The 22481-nt window shown below is 46.6% G+C and overlaps 1 protein-coding gene across 1 annotated transcript in view; it reads right to left on the bottom strand.

Annotated features, from left to right (window-relative positions):
* Positions 1-1508: 1508 nt before the first annotated feature.
* The window catches only part of ryr1b (ryanodine receptor 1b (skeletal)), a gene marked incomplete at both ends in the record, with an annotated part of 61653 nt that continues 40680 nt past the window's right edge, over positions 1509-22481 (bottom strand). The window contains 32 exons of the mRNA XM_084448655.1: positions 1509-1604; positions 1782-1833; positions 2025-2125; positions 2270-2334; positions 2466-2622; positions 2723-2857; positions 3205-3351; positions 3451-3511; positions 3613-3746; positions 3911-3953; positions 4098-4228; positions 4385-4657; positions 4771-4857; positions 5036-5204; positions 7156-7247; positions 7340-8643; positions 8768-8849; positions 9204-9233; positions 11497-11523; positions 13310-13414; positions 13634-13762; positions 13904-13992; positions 14171-14251; positions 16639-16656; positions 17710-17783; positions 18128-18204; positions 19054-19133; positions 19283-19382; positions 21597-21674; positions 21867-21918; positions 22093-22202; positions 22302-22398. Coding sequence (XP_084304781.1) covers positions 1509-1604; positions 1782-1833; positions 2025-2125; positions 2270-2334; positions 2466-2622; positions 2723-2857; positions 3205-3351; positions 3451-3511; positions 3613-3746; positions 3911-3953; positions 4098-4228; positions 4385-4657; positions 4771-4857; positions 5036-5204; positions 7156-7247; positions 7340-8643; positions 8768-8849; positions 9204-9233; positions 11497-11523; positions 13310-13414; positions 13634-13762; positions 13904-13992; positions 14171-14251; positions 16639-16656; positions 17710-17783; positions 18128-18204; positions 19054-19133; positions 19283-19382; positions 21597-21674; positions 21867-21918; positions 22093-22202; positions 22302-22398 — 4276 coding nt within the window. The remainder of the gene's footprint in view (positions 1605-1781; positions 1834-2024; positions 2126-2269; positions 2335-2465; positions 2623-2722; positions 2858-3204; positions 3352-3450; positions 3512-3612; positions 3747-3910; positions 3954-4097; positions 4229-4384; positions 4658-4770; positions 4858-5035; positions 5205-7155; positions 7248-7339; positions 8644-8767; positions 8850-9203; positions 9234-11496; positions 11524-13309; positions 13415-13633; positions 13763-13903; positions 13993-14170; positions 14252-16638; positions 16657-17709; positions 17784-18127; positions 18205-19053; positions 19134-19282; positions 19383-21596; positions 21675-21866; positions 21919-22092; positions 22203-22301; positions 22399-22481) is intronic.

The following is a 22481-nucleotide window of genomic DNA, read 5'->3' as shown; positions in this document are numbered from 1 at the left end:
TCCTAAAAATAACTACAGTATCATAAAAATCGAATCTGCGGAAAAAAACTCAAAAGCTACTTCTGACTGCAAACTGGACACATTCTTCGGTTTCATTCCATCGTCATTTTTCAAAAAAAGGTACACATACATTATTGACTTTGACCAAAGCAGCTTATACTTTCTTAGTCACTTTCAAAGCTCTAACAAAATTCTTCTTATTCATGGTGTTAAAATATGTCATTTCTTCAACAGGCGTTTAAGTAGCCTTGTCCTTATTCGGTTGCACAGATGACACATTGGAAACAATGTATACATTAAATACATTCATAACTTATATCAATATCAATGCACTGACAAAAACACGTCTGTGTGTTATGTATCAGTGGCCCTTGAGTACAGAGGGACCTAAAAGAGTTGTCTTTAGAAGGAGGAGTGTACAGTATAAATAACAATAAATAACCCTGCCATTTTCCTTCTGTATGTTTGTACATTATCACTGTGTCATTTAACACAGCTTCATCAAAGACCTCATACAAACAGGGATGCATCTTAAGACTTCAGAGTGCAAAATGGTTTGTCACGACATCCGATTTTTACCACTATTGATCATATAGAGACAAATGACCTGTTTCTTAGGTCAGCAAGAGCATACCATCCATGGTCATCATTACTGGAACATGGTCAAGTCAATCTTGAGAGAGGCAGAGAGAGAGGAAGAGAGAGAGAGGCCTAGGGTGTGAGACTGCTCCCTAGGGGACAGAAGAGGCACTACAGTGAGTGGCGTCCACCCGCATTTCAAAGCGCTTCTCAAAGCCTTCAAATAGGAAAAATACTACTACTTTGAAAATGACAGAGGTACAGTACGTACATACAAAACTCAATAGGCATTACTATAGGTACCTAAATGGTACTCATTCTAGTACTAATTCCAACAAGCATGACAATGATGACAAACCAAACCAGCACTACTGTATTTAAAATATTCTTGAAGCAAAACATGTTTCTTTACTACAGGCACTATAAAGTGAGCAGCAACGGAGACTGAGAAAGAGGCAGCACTGTATATGTGTGTATTTGGACTCTATGTGAGTGTCATGTGTGTGTGTGTGTGCGTGTGTGTGTGTGTGTGTATGTGTTTGTGCGTGAGTTAAGTCAACGACGGAGCTGTCTCAGGTTGAGAGGATAGAGAATCTAAACTTTCACACCGAGAAAGGCCTTAAAGTGTATTTACACAATCAAAACGCCTCGAGATTCTTCCTCTCTCCTTAACTACTACTGTATATCTCATTCAATCTCTCAAACAGGTGAAATCAGTCCAAATACTGTTGCTGGGGGTAGAACGGCGTGTGCTTCAGGTGTGTACGGTGTCAAAGGAAGAGGGAGTTAAATATCGGCCTACAGACCAAGAGTGTTTAGACAGACACCGAAACTTTACCACCACAGCTCCTCACATCCCCTTCTCTCTCTTTGCTTCTCTTCCTGCCTAAGCTCTCACTCCCTTGTACACACAGACGTGGTGTCGCACACTAGCCCAGCTGATCCTCATACTGCTTCCTGAAACAGTCCCCAGCAGGGAAGAAGTCCCAGCATCGCTCCGAGTACATCTTCCACACATACGACTCCTGATAGAGGGAGAGGAGGGGAGGGGAGGCAGAGGGAGGGAGAGCAGGGAGAGGAAGACAAGATGGAATAAGTACATCAAATCCCATAGGACACAGGAGAGAGAGAGAAAGAAAAGTGACAGAGAAGAGGGAGAGACTCTTGAAGTGTGGAAGTAAAACACGGAAAAGGACACTGACCTGTCCTGTGTGCTCCGTTTCATCCTTGTTGATTAGATACATCAGGAAGAACCTGCAGGGAAAACAAGGACATTAGATAGATAGATAGATAGATAGATAGATAGATAGATAGATAGATAGATAGATAGATAGATAGATAGATAGATAGATAGATAGATAGATAGATAGATAGATAGATAGATAGATAGATAGATGGATGGATGGATGGATGCACACTCACACACAGATCTACAGACTACTCACATGTAGTTGGCTAAGTTATGCTCTTCCAAGGTATGCGTCTCAAAGCCGTGCGGGGTCATGTCAAAGTAGTCACTCCCGATTCCACAGATGAAGCACTGAGTCTAGGGGGAGAAGGTCAGTTTGGACAGACTGAGTCTAGGGGCAGAAGGTCAGTTTGGACAGACTGTGAGATGCCTGCATGTTAAACTCTGATCTGACACATGCTTATTGTAATTTCACTGGTACCACAGTTTAAGATGTCTTACCTCCATGTTCTCTCTGACCTGCTCCTGCTGGTCTCTCAACTCTCCAAAGGCATCAATGATCAGACCTATCAGACACACACACGCGCACACACACACACACACACACACACACACACACACACACCATTCCCCATTAGCCCTCACGCCGTCTCCTCACAATGTCCACAGCACCTGGTCGGAACCAGACGGGCCTTACCTTGGATGATGGCCAGCAGGATGACGATGACGAAGAAGAAGAAGGTGATGTCAAAGACCACGCGGTAGAGCTCGTACTCATCCCCGGCCGGGTCCTCGATCTCGTCTCCTATGCCGCCGCCAGCTCGCACACCCACGTACATGTGGAACAGGTAGCACTGGCGGACAGGAAATAGGTAAGTATTAGCGTACACACACATACGCAGACACACACACACACACACACACACACACACCAAGTTGCTGTCCTCCACTCACGGTCATCATGTCGTCACACTTCATGTCCGGCTCGTCCTCATCCTCACTCATGTTGTAGAACTTGCGGAAGAAGTTGAAGGCCACAACGGTGTAGAGGTACACCACCACCGCCAGCAGACCCACCGTCATCATCAGCTAGCACCGACAGAGAAGGACACAGAGAGCGAAAGAGAGAGAGAGAGAGAGAGAGACAGAGAGACAGAGAAGGAGAGGGAGACAAAGTGGTGGAGAGAGAGAGAGAGACAGAGCAGGGAAGAGAGAGAGAGAGAGAGAGAGAGAGAGAGAGACAGAGAGAGACAGAGAGGGAGACAGAGCAAGAAAGAGAGAGAGAGAGAGAGAGAGAGAGGGTCTCGGTTCGGTATCTCAATATCTGCCATTTATATAGGAAACATAGCCGAAGCCATGGGTACAGTTCATGGGCGTACCGTACCGTTTGTAATTCAGAGCTGTTGGTGTGTGTGCCAGTGGAGCCAGGTCCCTACCTGTTTGCCGTTGTGTGTGACAGAGGACAAGATGGTACGCAGGGTTTTGACGCCCATGGCGATGTCCAGCAGGTGGCAGGCGAAGAAGAAGTTGTTGTAGTGACCCAACAGAGACATGACCAGGTACCACACCAGGTACAAGAAGGTCTGAGAACACAGAGAACAGGACCAAAGATTAAACTTGACATGTGAAAATACAGCAGCTTAACTCCCTATCCAGACTAGGCCAAAGTTCACTTTACTTACATTGTCGGTGAAAATAACACCAAACTTCCAGATCTGGTATTTGATGTCAATGGAAGTAATCCTATGGAGAGAAAAGAGCTGTGTTTGTTGTGCACTAACAAAAATATATCCATGGTGAATGACTGTAGAAGTGTTTGTTTGTTTGTTTGTTTGTTTGTGTACCAGCTGAACATGGAGCTGTCGGGTTCTGGCTTCTTCTCGTGGGTCATTGCGCTGACGTCCAGAGACGCCAGGTCCATGCCCAGCAGCTCCGCGATCCTCTCTCTGCCGTAGATGTCACCGTACTTTACCAAAACCTACTCACACACACACACGCACACACACACACACACACACACACACACACACACACACACACACACACACACACACACACGTACATCACAAAAGAGCAATACGCTTCTCTATAGTCCATATTGACATGGAGTAAAGTCATACTATTGATGCCCTGGCCACTCACCTTCTTCTTCACAAACTTGTCCCAGTAATTGTTTGGAAATGAGCTGTGTGGAACGGCAAACACAATGATCAGAATGCGATGCTAGTTGACATGCTCTGGTTAATATGCTCTGCTTAACATGCTCTGGTTAACAGAAGAATCGGTCTCCTCCTGCCGGAGGGGTGCGAGGTGCGAGGGAGCGTCTTACGGAGTGTTGAGCACCAGTCTGTCCCACTGGCCTTTGATGTCGTCATCCTCCGGCTGCTCCGTCACATACATGCCGTCAAACTCCAGCTTCCTGGCCAGCTCCTTCTCTCTCTTGAAGATGACCAGAGGCACCTAAGGGGGGACACACGCAGACACTCGATGAGGACCACAAACAGATGCCGTCAAATAGCACTCCGGATCCTGGAGTGTAACAGGTGGGTGGGTTTTGATCAATCAAGCAGAGATGAGTATCATTTCAAATAGTGGTATTCGGAGCCGGTGCTGCACCTTGAGACAGTTGTAGCCGATGATGCAGAGGAAAGAGATGACCGTGTGGAAGATGGCCAGGAAGGACAAGGCCGGCTGCATGTAGCCTGTGCTCTCCTCCAGGAAGAAATAGACCGGGCCTTCATCATCGTCATCCTCCTCTCCACCTTCCTCCATTCCAGAGCCGCCGTCGTCATCACCACCACCACCAGAACCCCCCTCAAACAGGCCGGAAGCCTCGAACAAGGCTGAACCCTCAAACTCATCCTCCTCGCCTTTGGGGCTATCGGACACCTGGTGGGACACGGAGCAGAGAGGAGGAGGAGACAGGGAGAGGAAGGACAGGCGTTAGTTAGCATGACTGTGAACATGGCCATAGATTTACATGGCAGCTTAAAACTACATACCTTGTAGAAGAGCAGGATGAAGTTGAGGGCGAAGGCAATGAAGAGAGCCAGGAAGCGCAGGTTGTAAAAGTTGCGAGACAGGTAGTTCTGTGAGGGAACAGAGAAGGAATGCCATCGTATTAAAGGTTGACCAAAATTGACACACACCACATATAAGGGGTCATAATAAACATCCTATGTTTATCATATTATTCTACTAACATTTTGTACTTCTATTTGACAGGTAAAAAACAGGATGCAAACTGCCAAGAAGAATTTCCTTTACCATGAATTTGATCCTCTGGATCTCTAGCTCATTCCAGAGCTCAAATCCCTCTCCTTCTGCTTTCTTCTCTTTCTTGGCCTTGGACTTCACCTTCTCCTCTTCAACTATAGGTTCCTCCTCTTTAACCTCAGGCTCAGGCTTCTTCTCTGCCTTCTCTCCATTCTCAGTACTGAGGGAGATAAGAGGTGGGAGAGAGTAACTTGTCAGGATGTTTATTGTGCGTGGCAGCGCACCAAGGATAGCAAATGTCCGGTTGTCACTGTCCCTCCCTCCGTCGTGTTGTTGACCTGCAGTTCTATGTTGCTACCACAAGAGGCAGTGGTCCCAGAACATCAAAACAAAAACACTATGACACCGCACCTCTTCCAGATCCTCGGTGGTCTAGTTATGACTACTGCTCAGCGGGCTACACTGTCCCCGACTGGCTCTGACCTGAGGGGGCGGAGTCTCGCCACCACGTCATGCACCTCAGCCCCTGAGAGGGCTAGAGACACACTTGTCTTCACCGGTGGGGGCAGGTGGGTAGCACAGAGAGGGGTCCACAGCCCCCGACCCAATATGAAGCGACGGGGTGGAGTCTTGCCACCACGCCACTGTCCACGCCACGGACCCCACAAATCAGCCTCTGAGAGGGCTAGAGAAACACTGTCTTCACCGGTGGGGGCAGGTGGGTGGCCTGGAGAGAGGTACACTGTCCACGACCAGCTCTGACCCGAGGGGGTGGAGTCTCGCCATCACGCCCCTATCCACGGATCCCACAACTCAGCCCCTGAGTGTGCTAGAGACCCACGGTCTTCACCAGTGGGTGCATGGAGATTGCCCAGAGGTCACTGTACTGCACACAATCAGCTCTGACCCAAGCGGGCGGAGTCTCGCCACCACGCCACTATCCATGCCATGAACTCCACAACTGCCCCTGAGTGGGCTAGAGACACATGGTTTTCACCAGTGGGTGCATGGAGATTGCCCAGAAGTAACTGGACTAACCCTGAAATGCTCTGACCCGAGGGGGCGGAGTCTCACCACCACTCCACTATCCATTCCACGGACCCCACGACTCAGCCCCTGAGTGGGGTAGAGACACAGGGTCTTCACCCCTGGGTGCAGGTCGGTGTCTCGGAGAGGTCTAATTATCTTAAAGCATCATCCTTTTGCCATTCTACTTAATATGCATGCTCTCTAATGCTGTGTTCACATTAAATTTTTCCTGCGGTGCGGCGAGTTTACATAGAAAGTCAATACAATTCGCGCAAACTGGGCGGTGGGCGGCACGGGCAGCGCGAATCCCCGAACTCGGCGGCGCGGCGGCAATTTTTGTAACTTTCTGCGGCAGATTCGCGCGGTGTGAACACAGCATAAGGGTCAGTAACCAGAATTTCAACAACTTGCTCATCTTTTAAGCTATAGGCTCAGTTGGAAGCTTAAACTACTCAGGCTGAACAGTTTTTAAATGTATTAAAGTTCTTAGCTTCTTTAAGTAATGCAGTTCCAATTCTGCCAGTTTCACATTTCAGCTACGCCATACAAAAAAATTTATGAATTTTTCTTAAAATATTAATATAAAATAGAAATGGTCCTAAAAAACAATAAAATGAGCTGTGTCTTATTGGCCAATGTAGGTCAATGTCTGGTAGTGATTTGGAGTGACTGGGTCACTATGCTGAGCAAAACTCTTCCAGTCTAAATGTAGCTAAACAATCGCTGTTGTTTACATTTTATACATCCGGTGGACATCCATTCCCCCCTTAATGATACAGACTACTAACACCTGGTGGTGTGAAGTTATCTCATCTCACACAAGCGCAGATCGGAGGTTCCACTTGGCTACTGGCACAACGGGAAACCTGTGTACCCCTACCTCTCCTATGTGATGGATTAGTATTGAAAGCATTGGAACTGTCCAGGCGACAAGACCTATGTATCTTAATTTATCAGACATTAATTCATATGATTTCAATTCACAGCTATTTAAATGGCATGACTAGCTTCCATCCTACCAGTCCTGAACAAGAAACAAGCAAGCCACGCACATCAGCCAGGCTGGACCTGGCCTTGTACAGTATCTATAGGTATCTCTCTATGCAGAGATGGTGAGAGAGTGATGAAAAGAGAAGACTCACTCAGCCTTCTCAGGCTCTGGAGGTGCCTCCTCCGCTGGCTCAGGCTCAGCCTCTGCCTGTCCCTCTCCAATTTCCCCTGCAGCTGCTTCCAACTGCAACCAAACACAAACACACAACGCAAATGACTTGGCTCAGTCGAAATGAAAATAAAACAAAAAAATCTACAGTAAGAGGGGCTACTCACCAGTTTCCTTTTCAGCAGTGGCGTTCCCTCTGGGGTGGGTGGCTCTACTGTAGTAGTCTCTCCAAAGTCTCCGAGCCCCCCAGGAGTGTCAATGCCAGGCATCCGTCCTCCCTCCTTCTCATCCCCGTCCTCCTCCTCTTCCTCTCCTCCGCCTGCATCCGCGTCTGCCGTTCCGTCTGCCTCCTGTACCGTTCTGGCCCCTGGCTCAGGAGGTAGGTCCCCATGAACCTCGTCCTGCGTGGGGTCCGGCATGCTGGCCAAGATCTCAGTCATTGTTATCTTCTTAGCCCCCTCCACCAGGCCTCCTCCGAACAGTGTGCTCCAGATTAGCATGAAGAAGCCCTTGCACATATTGTAGATGAAAATCAGGATGCCCATCAGGACGGTGTAGATGAAGGTGGCCAGGCCCACCACCATCTCCTTCACCGTCATCTTCCTCAGCTTGCGGTATCGTCGCCGCAGGTTGCGGAAGGTGAACAGGTTGAAGAAGTTGACCACGCTCGTCAGGAAGTCGGCGAACGCCGAGCTGGACTCCTGAGGATTCCCCTCGCCGTTGGCCTCATCCCCCTCTCCGTTATCTCCTCCGCCTCCTCCACCTTCCTCCTCCTCTTCGTCATCATCCTCTTCTCCCCCTTCCTCCTCCTGCTCGGAGATCTGGGAGGCAATGTTCATCTCAAAGATAGTGTCCTCGCAGAAGTTGACAAAAAGCTCCATCTTCTCGCCCTCACCCTCGTTGACCACATCGAAGATGAATTGTCGCTTGGACTCTCGGACCTGGGGCATCTCCCACTGGTTCCGGTTAGCCTCGCTGATCTCAAAGTAGATGCGCTCAATCCTCTTGCTGGCGCCCATGATCTCGATACGGCCCAGGAAGGGGCGGAAGTAGTTGAGCACGCTCTCAGCCAGTCCCAGGAAGCTCTGCAGACGTGTGTCATGGGGGACATGCTCAGACAGGTTGGTCAACAGCACAGCGATGTTGAATCCGATGTCCTTGGCGGGCTCCTGGAAGCGGTCGGCGAACTCCTCAAAGTTGATCATCTCGTTCTCATCTGCCTCGGAGCAGGAGAGGAGGAACTGGATTTCGGTGGCCGTGTACTGCTTCTGGCTGTCCATGGCCTTGGAGAAGTCCTTCTTGGAGATGAGCCCGCGGGGATCGGTCACGTAGTCACGGAAGGCATCGGACGCCACAATGTCCTTCAGCTTCAGGAACATGTCGAAGAACTTGAGGATCATCTCCACATTGCTGGAGGACTCAACCAGCATGTCCACCATCTGTTTGGCGATGGTGCCGTTGACGATGTTGCCTGATGGGAGGGAGAGAGGAGAGTTTTATGAACATCCTATTACACAGGATCTGAGCTATAAGGGGGGATGGGACAGCTATTGATACAGTGAGATGGGAGAGAGGTTCCTCTCAGGTACTCTTACCCTCAAGGAGAGACAGCAGCATCACCACCATGTCTTTCTGGAGGTCCAGGAGCTCCTTCAGCAGCCCAATCTGACTGGAATCCTGCAACACAGAATGGAACACAAAAACACACATAGAAAAGACAACCATCTCAATAGCTGTTACAAACTAATGTGACTGATGTCACTGGATTACAACAGAACAGCTAAAGGAAGCAACAACTGAAAGTGTCAACCATTTCTTTGCAGTGTATATCACTGTCAAAGCTGAAAACATGACTAAATATTGGATCCACAGACACCACTGATCATGCGAGTCATCATCAACCCACTGGACTCCAACTGAATGACAGATACAGTGGAGCAATATTACTGTATGTACAGTACATAGTATAAAATCATACACATTGCCACAAAGATACGCCAGAGGTTGAAGGTGAGGCTAAGATCACCTTACCTCAGAGAATGTCCTACTCCAGAAATGATCCTGGGTTTGCATTTTTAAATAACAAATGTGTGTTTTTAGCATTGCATCATAGACATCATACAGATCATAAACACATAGAGTGATAGACAGTCAGATGGACAGGTGGACAGTCAAGAAGACAAATGGTCGCATGGAAGACAGGAGGGAGGAGGCCTTCTTTATATGTTATAAAGAAGATTGATCAAAGTGGTGCAGTAGGTGGTACAGGTCTGGATGAGTGGGAGCCTGAAACTGAGGAGTATCACCTGCAACTGTGGCACCCTTCCCAGTCTCTCTACAACTCAGGGTACCACTCAACATTACAGCTCGGTAATAACAGGGTAATACCATGGTGATTACCATTAGTTATTAGTAGTAGTTACCGGTGTAGTTACCAGGGTTATACCATGTAAATATCTATATTATTACTAGGAAATTACCAGAAAATACTAGTAGTAGTTACCTGTGTAGTTACAGTACCCCTAATCCCTATGATTTGTTACATGAAAACAGAGATGGTAGTTTCTATGTAATAATGTAGAATCAGAGCTAGAAATGCAACATTGTCCGTTTCTATTTAATTATATGGTTATGTCCTACCAAAAAAAATCCCAACTAAGGTCATGGTTTGCTACCTGGAAACAGATATGGTAGTTTCTATGTAATAACATAGAATCAATGCTGGAAAATGCAATATGACCTGTTTCTGTTTAATTCTATGGCTATACCCTTCCTGTATTGAGTACCCTGAAGCTACCCTGAAGCTATTGCTACGGCAAGAATATCAACAAGCTATGATATTCATTCAAAGGCCAATTCAGCCTCTTCACACACCATATCTCTTACCATATAGCAAACCTCGAGCTTAGTTGGGATTTTAGGAAGGATATAACCATGGAGTTAATTAGAAACTGACAATGTGTCCTGATTTCACATTATTACATAGAGACTACCATTACAAATCTTGGGGATTGGGGAGTAACTACTCAGGCAATTACTACTAGTAACTACTGGTATTTGCTGGTATTTTCCTAGTAATAATGTAGATATTAACATGCTACAGTAGTAGTCCGGTAACTACACAGGTAACTACTACTAGTAACTAATGGTAATTGCTATGGTACTACCCTGTTATTACCCTGGTACTGTATTACACTGTTATTACCGCAAGTAGTAGTACATTGGCTTTTCTTACGTTAAATGCAATTATTGTTAGTCACTTTGGATAAAAGCGTCTGCTAAATGACTGTAATGTAATGTACCGAGCTGTAATGTAAAGTGGTACCGAACTCAGAATACCATAACATTTTCAATTAATGTAAGGTAACCATAATCTGCAGAGATGTCTGGCAGGCTGAAAGGCTTTGGGAGGTGTCAGGAAAACATTCTCAAATTATAAAACTGTTGTGCAGTCATATAATTGATATTGTACTAGGCCTTCGGACAGAATTTGTGGATCAAAATCGGTCAAATCAGAGCTAATTTAACCAATCTGCTTTCGGAAGTGTAATATTGATGTCTAAAAAACATGATTTCATGATTTCCCTGTAAACCTGCTTGCTTATCATCAAAGTAAGGTTATAGAAGCAGGAATGTCATGGCTTTACTGATATTTCAAACTTTTATTTTTCATCTCTGTTCATTTTGTAGTACTTATAGTGTAGTTCTCAGATCTGACCAATTTTGCTCCCGTAAAATCAGCAAATGCTTTCACATTGCTGTCACGTTGTTTCGTGTTTGCAGTTTCACTCCCTGATAAGAATGACTGTTAGACAATCAGCAAGGGAAAACAGCATATTCCAGCAAATGTGTAACAGGACAATATGACTGATGAAGAGATGAGGAGTAGGAAGATGAGGGCAGAGAGGAAGCATGGGATATCTAAACACTCTTATACACTGCCCCAACAATGACCAACAAACACCAACAAACACCAGCATTCCAAACATTCTCTTGTTGGCTGTTGGGTTTACATAACTCACTTTTTCCAATGTGTAATAAAAACAAGGAACTGTACACCATAGTTTGTTGGGGTTTGTTGGAAAATCACAGCACACTGATCAAACATACCACAACCCCAACAGATGTTCATTGAGGTTCATTGAGCAAGTTCAATCGGGGGAAGAAATTACTCCAACAAGCGCCAACCAACACCAACAGGCATAGCACACCAACAGAACAGAACCCATGTTGGCTGTCTGTGTTTGTTGGAGTTTTGATGGACAAAGCAGCATGAGAGATGTACAGGAGAGATGGCAAAGGTGAGTGAGACACAGATTCTTACGCTTCGTTGTCCAGGGTCGGGATGCATCTGACAGGGTTATACATCAGAATAAAAATGTTATCCATCAACATTTTTAATTCATTTTTGTATGTGAATCATCTCTCCCTCGGTGTATTACGCCTATAGTCTTTGGTTTCAGGAGTCATTTAGGGGCTAGAGGTGTCTCTGCTGGGCATGTGTTCTAGCAGGAAAGACAGCGGTGCAGTGAAGGTGCAGAAGCGCCCAGCCCATCTCCTAGCCAGCCCAGGAGCTATGGGTGAACTGCATACTGTACCAGGGTGTGTGGGTGTGTGTGTGCTCCCTACGTACAATTTGCATATTTCTGTTTTTATGAACAAATGCACAGCAGCTTGATTTTTCTAATGTTGACATGTTTCTTATGGTCACAGCAGGTGTAAAGGACATGCTGCTCTCTGTCAACAACAGTCAACTAAGAAAAAACTCTGACCCACTATATCTCATACAAACACGTGTCATACATTGGTTTCTAAATGTGACATTCTTAACTGATTACTCATATCTGGGAGAGATATTCTTTGGAAAAATATACAAAAATGCAGTTTGAACAGAGGGACCCGATATGTGCCATTAGTAAAAAAGGATTAGTCAGACAAACCACAGCACACTCTGGAGTTAAAGTGCAACAAGAGACACAATATTAGCATATATCAGCACATTAAACACATAAAACACTGTTAAAGTGGATAAACACTCAGTGGTCAGTATCAAATGATTATCCAAAAAAATTGAAGTTGCATTTGTGATGAAAGGAGGTGTCAAGAGAAGAAATCCAAATATTTTGAGTGTGAAGAAGACTTAAAGAGAGTTAATTCTGTGGTAGGTCCTCTTTTTCTCAAATTGTTTCTCCCTGTATGGACTCTAGTCCCAACTCTACTACTGTATACTCCCTGACCTGACATGAAAAGAATCAGCCAACTGTAGTGTGGCCTATCAAGCTCGAGTTTAGCACTCTTATATTCAACCCATGGTGTTTTGGCATCTAAATGTTGTTTCTAGATGAGATATCTGTCTAACAAAGCAAGCAAAACAACTTGCAAAACTCCTTTGTGAATACAATTTAATCAGACAGATGAATCTGTCCTATTCATCCTTAATGCAATGGAACCTAGACTGTGGAATTAGCCTGATAATGCTTTCTGATCTGACGCTCACGTTCTATTTCATTCCAGTGAAGTGAAATGAGACGTGGGAGTACCGATCGGTCTGCTTTACCAGGCTGGAGTGGGATATCTCTCTGCTGAAACTACTGCTTGAGTACAGCATTGTACAAGTACTGTAGCATACTATGGCCTGTAAGCTGCCACTACTCTGAGATCTTCAGACAGGGGGAGGGACAGAAACAAGCTAACAAAGAGCAGCCACCACAAGGGCGTGGAAGAGGAACCAGCCAGTAAAAACCAAATCATCTCAGTAAAGAAAAATAATAATCAAATACATACTTTAGTCTGTAGAGGCCATGAGAAAAACGGTTCAGAGAATTAGAGATAGAAGTGGACATGTGTTTATGTTTTATTGCAATGATACCAAATCGGGTAGAATATTCTATGCGGGAACGCGACAAGTAAAAGAGGATATGGAGATTTGTGGGTAGACTTGATAATGTATGTTGTTTATAAACGATTGTTCAGTGAAATTAAATGAAAAGAATTTCATTCTTTCTCTTGCATGGATGAAACAATTGGTGCACAAAACAACTGCAAGGAAAGTGTACTTATGTGTGTGTGTGTTTTTGTATGTGTGTGTGTGTGTGTGTGTGTTTGTATGTGTGTGTGTGTTTGTGTGTGCTTTGTACCTGTGCCAGCTTCATCATCATGTGAGCAAAGACATGCAGGAATCCCACTACAGCGTCCCACAGCCTGCTGTGAGCCAGGGACTGCTGGTTGCCTGTGCATGGACCCTGGGGGAGAGAGAGAGAGAGGGAGAGAGAGGGGGGGGGGGGAGAGAGAGAGAGAGAGAGAGAGGGAGAGAGAGGGAGAGAGAGAGAGAGAGAGAGAGAGAGAGAGAGAGTTTTTAGAGATCCTCTCGCAAAAACAGAAACAAAATCTCTTGAACTTTTGTACCTCTCTCATCCAGAGGAGGTTTAACCATACCCTGTATCAGGGCAGGGTGACCTTACCTGGATGTACTCAGTCAGGCTGTTGAACACCTGTTTGGCCACAGTCATGGCCTTGGAGAAGTTCCTCTTGCCAGGTGCATCAATGATGTCCTTCCCAGAGTAGTACCAGTAGAAGTCACTGATCGATTCCTACAGAGGAGCAGAGAGGAACCATGATTGAATCGAAAGACAGAGGCGGAGGGAGGGAAGAAAGAGAGAGAGAGAGAGAGAGAGAGAGAGAGAGAGAGAGAGAGAGAGACTAATATGACAGAGCCTAGCCTATAGGCTGACCTGCAGTCGGAGCAGGTAGTCCACAGTGCAGATGATGATGTTGATGGTGGTGGTGCTGCCTGTCTGGGTCCGAAGGTAGTTCTGGAAATCTGCAGACAGACAGTATAGTAAGAGTACGCAAGGGAGGCACACTGCAAGCAGAACATATTTACCACTGCACACTGATGGACCCTACAGCCCAGATGAGCAGCTGTGGTAGCCTAAACCCTCGGAAGCTGAGAGCTGCTAACAGTGGAGGCTCAGCTGAGAGCTGCATCCCTGACTCACCGTTGTTGTGGCCCTCACAAAGCAGCTGGACGAAGCGGAAGAGGTCACAGGTGAACTCATTGTCCGCCATCACTTTCTCATCTTGGCAGAAGGGCAGAAGACACGGGAGTGAGTGGATGTCGACAGGAGTCTCAGATGAGGGATATGCATGAGTGTTATGTTGTGTGATATAGGGCTGGTTGCACAGACATGGATCAAGCCTAGTCATGGACTAAATTGTACTTTCAATGGACAATCTCCATTGAAAATTCTATTTAGTCCAGGACTAGGTTTAATCCATGTCTGCACAACCAGCCCATAGTGTTGATAATGTTGTGCATGTGTCTGTTTGTGTGTATGTGCGTGTAAGTGTGTGTGTGTATGTGTGTGCGTGTGTATATGTATATAAGTATAACTGTACAGAGGCGTTAGTCAGTACAACCACATCATACCACTCTCTTAGCATGTTAGCAGAAACCACAAATATGTCAGAGAGCAAGTCTTGTTCGTCTGCTCACTGGAAAACAAATGGCAAACATTGGGGAAGGAAGGCAGAGTCTTCAACATTAACTCCAGCTGTGGCTTTGCCTGCTTCCCTCCCCCGAAACTGCACATTCGTCTGACAGAGCAGCTCTCCACGTACCCAGAGAGCATGCTCAAACACCCACAGTGAAAGACTGATGGACAGAAGAGACTGATAGAAAAAGGAATAATGTCACATTGATAAGAATCACTGGACAGGGATACTGTGGAAAACAGAAAACAGAAAACATGGAGAACAGACACTTTTCTGTAATGAAGATCGACAGACGAACAGAGAGTGAACAGAAACACAGAGAGCTGAGAGAGGAGAGCTTTGTGTTCTCCGCGAGATCGTCAACACAAAGGCACACAGTCATGCAGGACAGATCTACTGAACTTGGAGAACTCCAGTACGTGTGTGGGTGTAGGAGGGCGAGGGAGGGTGGAGGGGAGGACAAGAGAGCCAAGCCGCACTCGGGGGGGTCAGGGCAACGGGGTTATGCTTGAGAATGACAGGACAGTGTGTGGGAGTCAGAGGGGATGGGGGGCCAGTCAGTGGGTTAAGGGAGGCCAGGCTCCAGGCCTTGGGCCTGGGGTCGACTGGGAGAGTTATGGGTTTGGTAGTTCATGATTTTAGAGATCAACGAGTCCATGGTTAGTGAGCGGGGGAGACAAGTACTATATAAACATTCTACAGGAAGGAGATGTTTGTGGGTAATATTAGTAACTTATTGTGTTACAGTTCCGTTTACCACTTAACCGTGGTGTGTTAGTATTGAAGCATTTGGAATAGCCTGGGTACCATGATAGACACAGCTACAGTAATAAAGTACACATGGAAAAACAGTAAGACACATTAGACCGATGTTAAGATGATTTATGGAGAGAAAAGTTGAAGGATAGTTTGAACAGTGCATGATTTTATTAAGTACAGACTCCCATGCAATATCTAAAATAAAATAAAGTTTGAATTAACATTTTTTGTTTTAATTAACACTTAAGATGCTCTCTGTCAAATAAAAACAATAGTTCAAAGATGGGCTCTTGCCTCTAGTGGTTTTTGATGTATATCGTACTTTAGGTGTACCAGACATGGGTGAAAATACTATTTGAAATCCTTGCATTACTTTTTAGTGTTTGCTTGAGCCTGCCTGGAGTGTCAGGTGGGTGGGGTTTGAATTTTTGGGGAACAGCCCACAGGTTCTATTGCGGCAGAAATCAACAGAATCAACAGAAATCAAGCACAAATAAGTAATTGAAATAATTTCAAATAGGTTTTGAACCCGGGTTTGAAGTCAACTTTATTTGCAGAGAACATCCTTCTGTAGTACTGTATACTGTAGCTTTCTAAGAAGAGATGAGAGGGAAAATGATTACTAAGGGAATGTCAGGGTTTAAGGGAATGTCAGAGGTTAATGACTCGTTTGTCATTGGCTTGTAAATTCACAATGCCATTAATTGAGGAATTTAGCTCGTCTGTGAGGAACCTGACGTTTGAAGAGTCCCTACTGAGGCTGCAAATCATTTCAAGGTTTCTTGGACATAAGGTCATAATTCTGTTTTCTTGACAGATCTGATCAGGAAAGGAAGAATCAAGCTACTTTTCTGCTTTCCTTTTCAGCCACTAGTGCTGGAGTTCAGTAGATCTGTGTGATCAAAGCACTCAAGGGCAAAAACTTTACATTCACTGCTACAGTAGTTATATACGTTGTTAAGAATGAAATGAGTAGATTAAGGCGGTAGGGGAAAAAATATATGACTGTTCGTCTGTGACGTTTAGCCACACAAGAACAACTTAATTAGTGATTGTAAAGTTTTCGTCACAAATTCCTTGAGCGCGAAATGAAATGCATATTAACTAAACATCACAGAAAAGACTAGTCAGGTGAAGAGTATAGCTGGAAGTGAGAAAGGACAGTCTGGAGAGAAAGAGAGAGAGGAAATAAAAGGTAAGAGTTTTTATTTACCACGTTCTAGCTTTAGGCCTGAGAACCGCAAGAGCAGCGAATAGGAGGAGGGTGGGGGAGGGGCATAAAAGGGGAGGGGCGAGGCAGAGTGGTTTTGTGGATGGAGGGAGAGAGCGCAAGAGAGAGAAGAGGGAGAGAGAGAGAGAAAGAGGAAATGCAGTGAATCCAGGGTGGTTCTCCATTGGTTGTCAGAGGAAATCTTGTACAGTACATTAACAGTCACTATTAATACAACACCTTTATGAATCTCTTACTTGTTTGCAGGAAACACATACACATACAATACACACAAACAAGCCTACACTCACACACAGATGCACACAAACTCACTCGTCATACAGTATACACACAGGAACTGACAGCAGAGCGCCATCAAGTGGGCCGCGGACTGGCATTTGACTGGCTGCCAGTCAATATTCCTCTCTGTCAAAACCAGCAATCATATTTCTGTTGCCTTTCACCACCACCTATTTGCGCGAGTCAGGGGTTTCCATTATGACCGTCACAAAATCAAAGGCAAGGAACAAACTGAAAGCAACTCTGTATGCGACTCTGCATGTCAGCCTCTCACCCACCAACGCTTCATCTCATTATGTCCTAGAAGCCCAAGTGTCTCACTGAGGCCAGAAAAGCAGAATATGTATTTTGGTCCTTCCAGCCGACAAGCGTACATATTAAACACATATTAAGCACACATTTACAGCTAATTTTTTCTCCTTTTTGGGCATGTTACAGTATGTTTTTTTTATCATGTATTTGGGAAGGTAGTCCTCGGGATTTATTTTTTTTTACAATCAAAAGTGGGCTTTAAGTTACAAAAGGTTGAGAATCCCTGCACTACAACACATGTACAGAACTGTATGCTTAATGTAGTTCGCTAATGAAGGGAGTCAGGGAAATATTAACCCATGTAAAGAGAATCAGTCTGAACCCTATGAAGTATATAGAGTGACAGCTTATAGTATACAGGCAGCTGACTTGCTATTGCAATCTCGGGGTGCACAGGCGATGTAAATGAAGCCATTTGTGTGTCAGAAATGGAGTGGCAGGACTCATTATCGCCATACTCACTTGTGCCCTCTTCTGAAACCATGCCAAGCCCCTCGGCCTTGTTCTGTCTCTCAAAGGCATTCAGGTCCAGAACGCTGCCAGAAAACACACACACACACACACACACACACACACACACACACACACACACACACACACACACACACACACACACACACAGTCATTAGCATACACTGGACTGTCTGGCTGTCTTGCACAGCAGATGACAGGACTGAGTCAATTTAGCCTACGGATTATATCATCACCGTTATCATCATCATCATCATCATCATCATCATCATCATCATCATCATCATCATCATCTTCATCATCATCATCATCATCATCATCTTCATCATCATCATGGTCACCATCATCATCATCATCATCATTAGTATCATCATCATCATCATCATCATCACCGTCATTATCAACACACCTGCAGGTCTGCATTAGAGCCTGCAGACTCAGGAAGAAGCCCACATCCTTCTTATCCTTCAAATATTCCAACATCCTCTAAGCAGAGACAGAGAGAGGGACACATCAGGAGAGAAAGGAACAACAGAACACTTCCACCCCATGTTCACCCCGAACCGACGGTCGGCCAACTGCTCCTGGCCGGGTCAACAAGGTGTTCACCCCAAACCGACGGAGACACCCCACATCACTGTTTCTGTTCAATGGTTGAGTTGGGCCTGAGGTGGGGAGCTGAGGCTGAGGTAGCGGGGTGAGGCTGAGGCAGGGAGCTGAGGCTGAGGGTAAGGTAGGGGGGTGAGGCTGAGGCTGAGGTAGGGGGGTGAGGCTGAGGTTGGGAGCTGAGGATGAGGGTGAAGTAGGGGGGTAAGGCTGAGGTTGGGAGCTGAGGCTGAAGGTGAGGTAGGGGGGTGAGGCTGAGGCTGAGGTCGGGAGATGAGGCTGAGGTAGGGAGCTGAGGCTGAGGCTGAGGTAGGGGGGTGAGGCTGAGGTTGGAAGATTAGGCTGAGGCTGAGGTAGGGGGGTGAGGCTGAGGCTGAGGTAGGGAGCTGAGGCTGAGGTAGGGAGCTGAGGCTGAGGCTGAGGTAGGGGGGTGAGGCTGAGGTTGGAAGATTAGGCTGAGGCTGAGGTAGGGGGGTGAGGCTGAGGCTGAGGTAGGGAGCTGAGGCTGAGGTAGGGAGCTGAGGCTGAGGCTGAGGTAGGGGGGTGAGGCTGAGGTTGGAAGATTAGGCTGAGGGTGAGGTAGGGGGGTGAGGCTGAGGCTGAGGTAGGGAGCTGAGGCTGAGGCTGAGGTAGGGGGGTGAGGCTGAGGTCGGGAGTTGAGGCTGAGGCTGAGGCTGAGGTCGGGAGCTGGACGAGCGCCGTGGGTGACAGCAGGGGAGCTCCACTAACCTGCTGCACATCACAGTTGCCTCCATTGAGGATGGAGATGCCCAGCTTGAGGGTGGAGGACACCATGACCCCGGTCTGACCTGGGTGACACACACACACACACACACACACACACACACACACACACACACACACACACACACACACACACACACACAACAGAAACAGAAATAAGCCCAGAGACATCGTTCCAGTAGTATATAATGTGCGTTTGATGGTGTGTAGCTACCCTTGCAGGCGCTGATCATCTGCAGCACCATCTCAGCAGCGCCGCGGTCGTGCAGGCGGGACTGCTGGTACAGGAGCCGCTGCTTCTCCATCTCCTTGTCCTGTGGGACAGAGACACGGGGGGGACAGCTGTAGCCCCGTCAAACGCATCTGCACCGCCCCCCCCGCACACGCTCACTCTGCACGCAATCACACACACGCGCACGCACACACGCACGCACACACAGATACACACACGCACGCAGCGCGGACATACACACCCCATGGCACTCTCATACCGCGTATATTCTCTTCCTTTGAGACACAAACGTTTATTAGTGGAGTCGTTATTACGGCTTTTCGTGTTTGCTGGCGGGTACAGCAAACACACCTGACTCCCTGCACGGTGATTCTGCTATGGAGCAGTAGCAGTACCACACTGACAGCATGCATTTCTCTCAAAACTTAATGATGCACGTTCTTATGGCTCAAAGCCCTACGCTGACATGCTCCAAGCAGTCAAGAGTCTCCTATAAGAAAGGCGTTCTTTTTCATTACTGTTAAACTGTGTAGCATGTGATGCCTTTCTATGTGCAAGAGATGCTGAGACACTGGTTGGTCATTAGTCGAGATTTGAGGGGCGGGCACATTCCTTGGAATTCAATTATCTTTAGGAATAAAATGACCATGGGGGAGCTGTACTAAAGCACTACAAAATGTATCAGTTACATTTATTTTTCAAACACTTTACTAAAGGAGCGCCTGATGATTTTCGTGTCAAAACATTGCACTCGCTCGAACGCCCAGTTGAATTCTCTGCTACTTTACTAAAGGAATGTGTGAGCTGCTCAAATCTAGCTGAATCTAATTCTGCATTTCTCAAAACGGTATCCGCAATGGAAGATCAGCTCCTGTTGACAAAATATACAGTACAGTATTATGCAAAACCCACCCACCACAACACAATGCTTTAGCCCCGCCCACAAGCATCCCAGAGCTCTATCCACCCTCCTCCCCCCCCACCCTCTCTATCCACCCCTCCCTCCCTCGTAGGCCTGGCCATGTGGTACCAAAGGTGAGGGAGAGACCATCCTCCAGGCTACAGAGGCTCTCCATCCTCACAGCGACTAATGTGCTTCTGTACTACAATGTGCGTGTGTGTGTGTGTGTGTGTGTGTGTGTGTGTGTGTGTGTGTGTGTGTGTGTGCATGTGTGTGTGAGTGAGTGTGCGTGTGTGAGTGAGTGTGCGTGTGTGAGTGAGTGCGTGTGTGAGTGAGTGAGTGTGCATGTGAGTGAGTGTGTGTGTGTGTGCATGCGGGGTGCGTGCGTGTCTGTGTGTTTGATCGCATGTCTGGCTGACTGTGCAGGCTTTTACTGTAGTCCTTGGGTGAGTACAGAGAGGGAGATGTGTTAATGAAGTCCGATTCAAAATGAAAACATCCAAAATCCAGAGGTTGTTATCAGAATCAGTATCAGTCCAGATAGGAGCAGAGGTTATCAGAACCAGAATCAGTCCAGATAGGAGCACACGGCCCGCCCAGTGGGTGAGTAGGGGGGAGAGGGAGAGACAGAGGGGGGTGATGCAAGTTTACAGAAGGCTTGATTACTGGCACTAAGGTACTGTAGTCACCACAAACACACAGGGTCAGACAGGAGAGCCGGCTCTGGGGAGAGGACACCTGCGCTGTATGAGCATGTGTGAGTGTGTGTCCCAGTAACACATGGAGACACCCAGGTTGTCCATAACTGGAGCTAATCAAACCCTGGAGGGCAACGTATCTCTCAGTGGGCAGTAATACTCTATACTGTGCCTTCGATACATGAAACGTTGTCCTCCAGAGAAAGAATTGGATCCATCTATCGCTACATTTACCCTACACATCATCACAGTATCCAAGCCTGGAATTGTTTATCGCAAAGATTATTCCGTTCGTATCAAAGATGAATCATATTAAATGTTTTAATCAACATCAGGGTTAGAGTTTGTGAGTCAGGGGTAAAAAGCTCCTGATTTAATCCTAGAGTTTTGAATCTATATTCCAATTTGTCGTCTTTAGTTGCACCATCTCTCTGCACTCAATCATGCGATTTTTTAGAGACAAGTAATTAAGACTAAGACATGAGGGCAAGAGTCCAGCAAAGGAATGCACAAGTCAGTCCACCATAACAGGAAGTCGACAGATTGGTGTGAGTGGAGGAGAGAGCGAGACTGGAAGAGAGAAGGATGTGGCGGGGGGAGTGTGTGCAGGTTGTGGTGGCGCGGTGTGGTCACTCAGTGCGTGGCGAGAAGCTCCGGTGACTCCTCCCCCTGTCCCCAGCCCCTGGTCCCCCCATACCATCTCTGTCTGTCGCACCTCAAAGGCCATCTCTTCCCCCTCCTCTCCCCCTTCGTCCTCCTCACCAATGTGGCAGCTCTGGAGAGGGAGAGAGAGAGAGAGAGAAAGAGAGAGAGAGAGAGAGAAAGAGAGAGAGAGAGTGGGGACAGAGGGAGAGAGGTAGAAGCACTAGAGTCAGAACTAGGTCTTACATAATAAAGTTAAAGTTAGATGAAATTAAACAAAGTCATGATCCCCCTTTAAACAGACATTATGAAAAAAAAAACTCACCTTAGCCATAATATCAGCGTAAGACATATACAGGTGGTCAACGTCAAGTTTACTGCAATGAGAAGGCAAAACACATCAACCTTTTTCCTTACAAACAAGCCATTAGCTGTGATATCATATTTAATGTCTTCAGCATGTCATTGGCACATGTGGGTTTCTGTCAGCGTCTCAGGGACGGTAGAGGAGTGCTAGAGAGGGAGGCTGGGAGGTGGTCCGGGGGTCTCACCTCTTCTCAGTGAGAGCAGTACGGCTGAAATGAAGGATCAGCTGGTGAAGAGGGTCCGGCTTTGACTCGATCTCCTCTTCCTCTTCCTCCTCCCCCTCCTCCATTGCTTTCTAACAAGTGGAGAAGAGGGGATGTTGGGATTTTCAGAAGGATTATATAGAATGTTCCCCAGCCAACATCAAACACACTCCCGGAGTACAGGATCTTACGGAGAGGTCATCGATCATCTTGTCCTCAAACGAGTAGCCCTCGGTTTCCAGCCAGTTTCGCTTGTATCCGTCCAGGAACATGTTGGATCCTCTGTGCCTGAAAAAGACAGACGGAACACTCGGAGTTACTGCGGAGCGGAACCCCGATCTAGAACCCTCGTTAAGAACCCTTGGCACAGC

The sequence above is a fragment of the Borostomias antarcticus genome (assembly GCF_949987555.1).
Source record: "Borostomias antarcticus genome assembly, chromosome: 1".
Taxonomy (NCBI): Eukaryota; Metazoa; Chordata; class Actinopteri; order Stomiiformes; family Stomiidae; genus Borostomias; species Borostomias antarcticus.
Note: the sequence above shows the minus strand (reverse complement) of the source record. Positions and strands in the feature narration are given on the sequence as shown.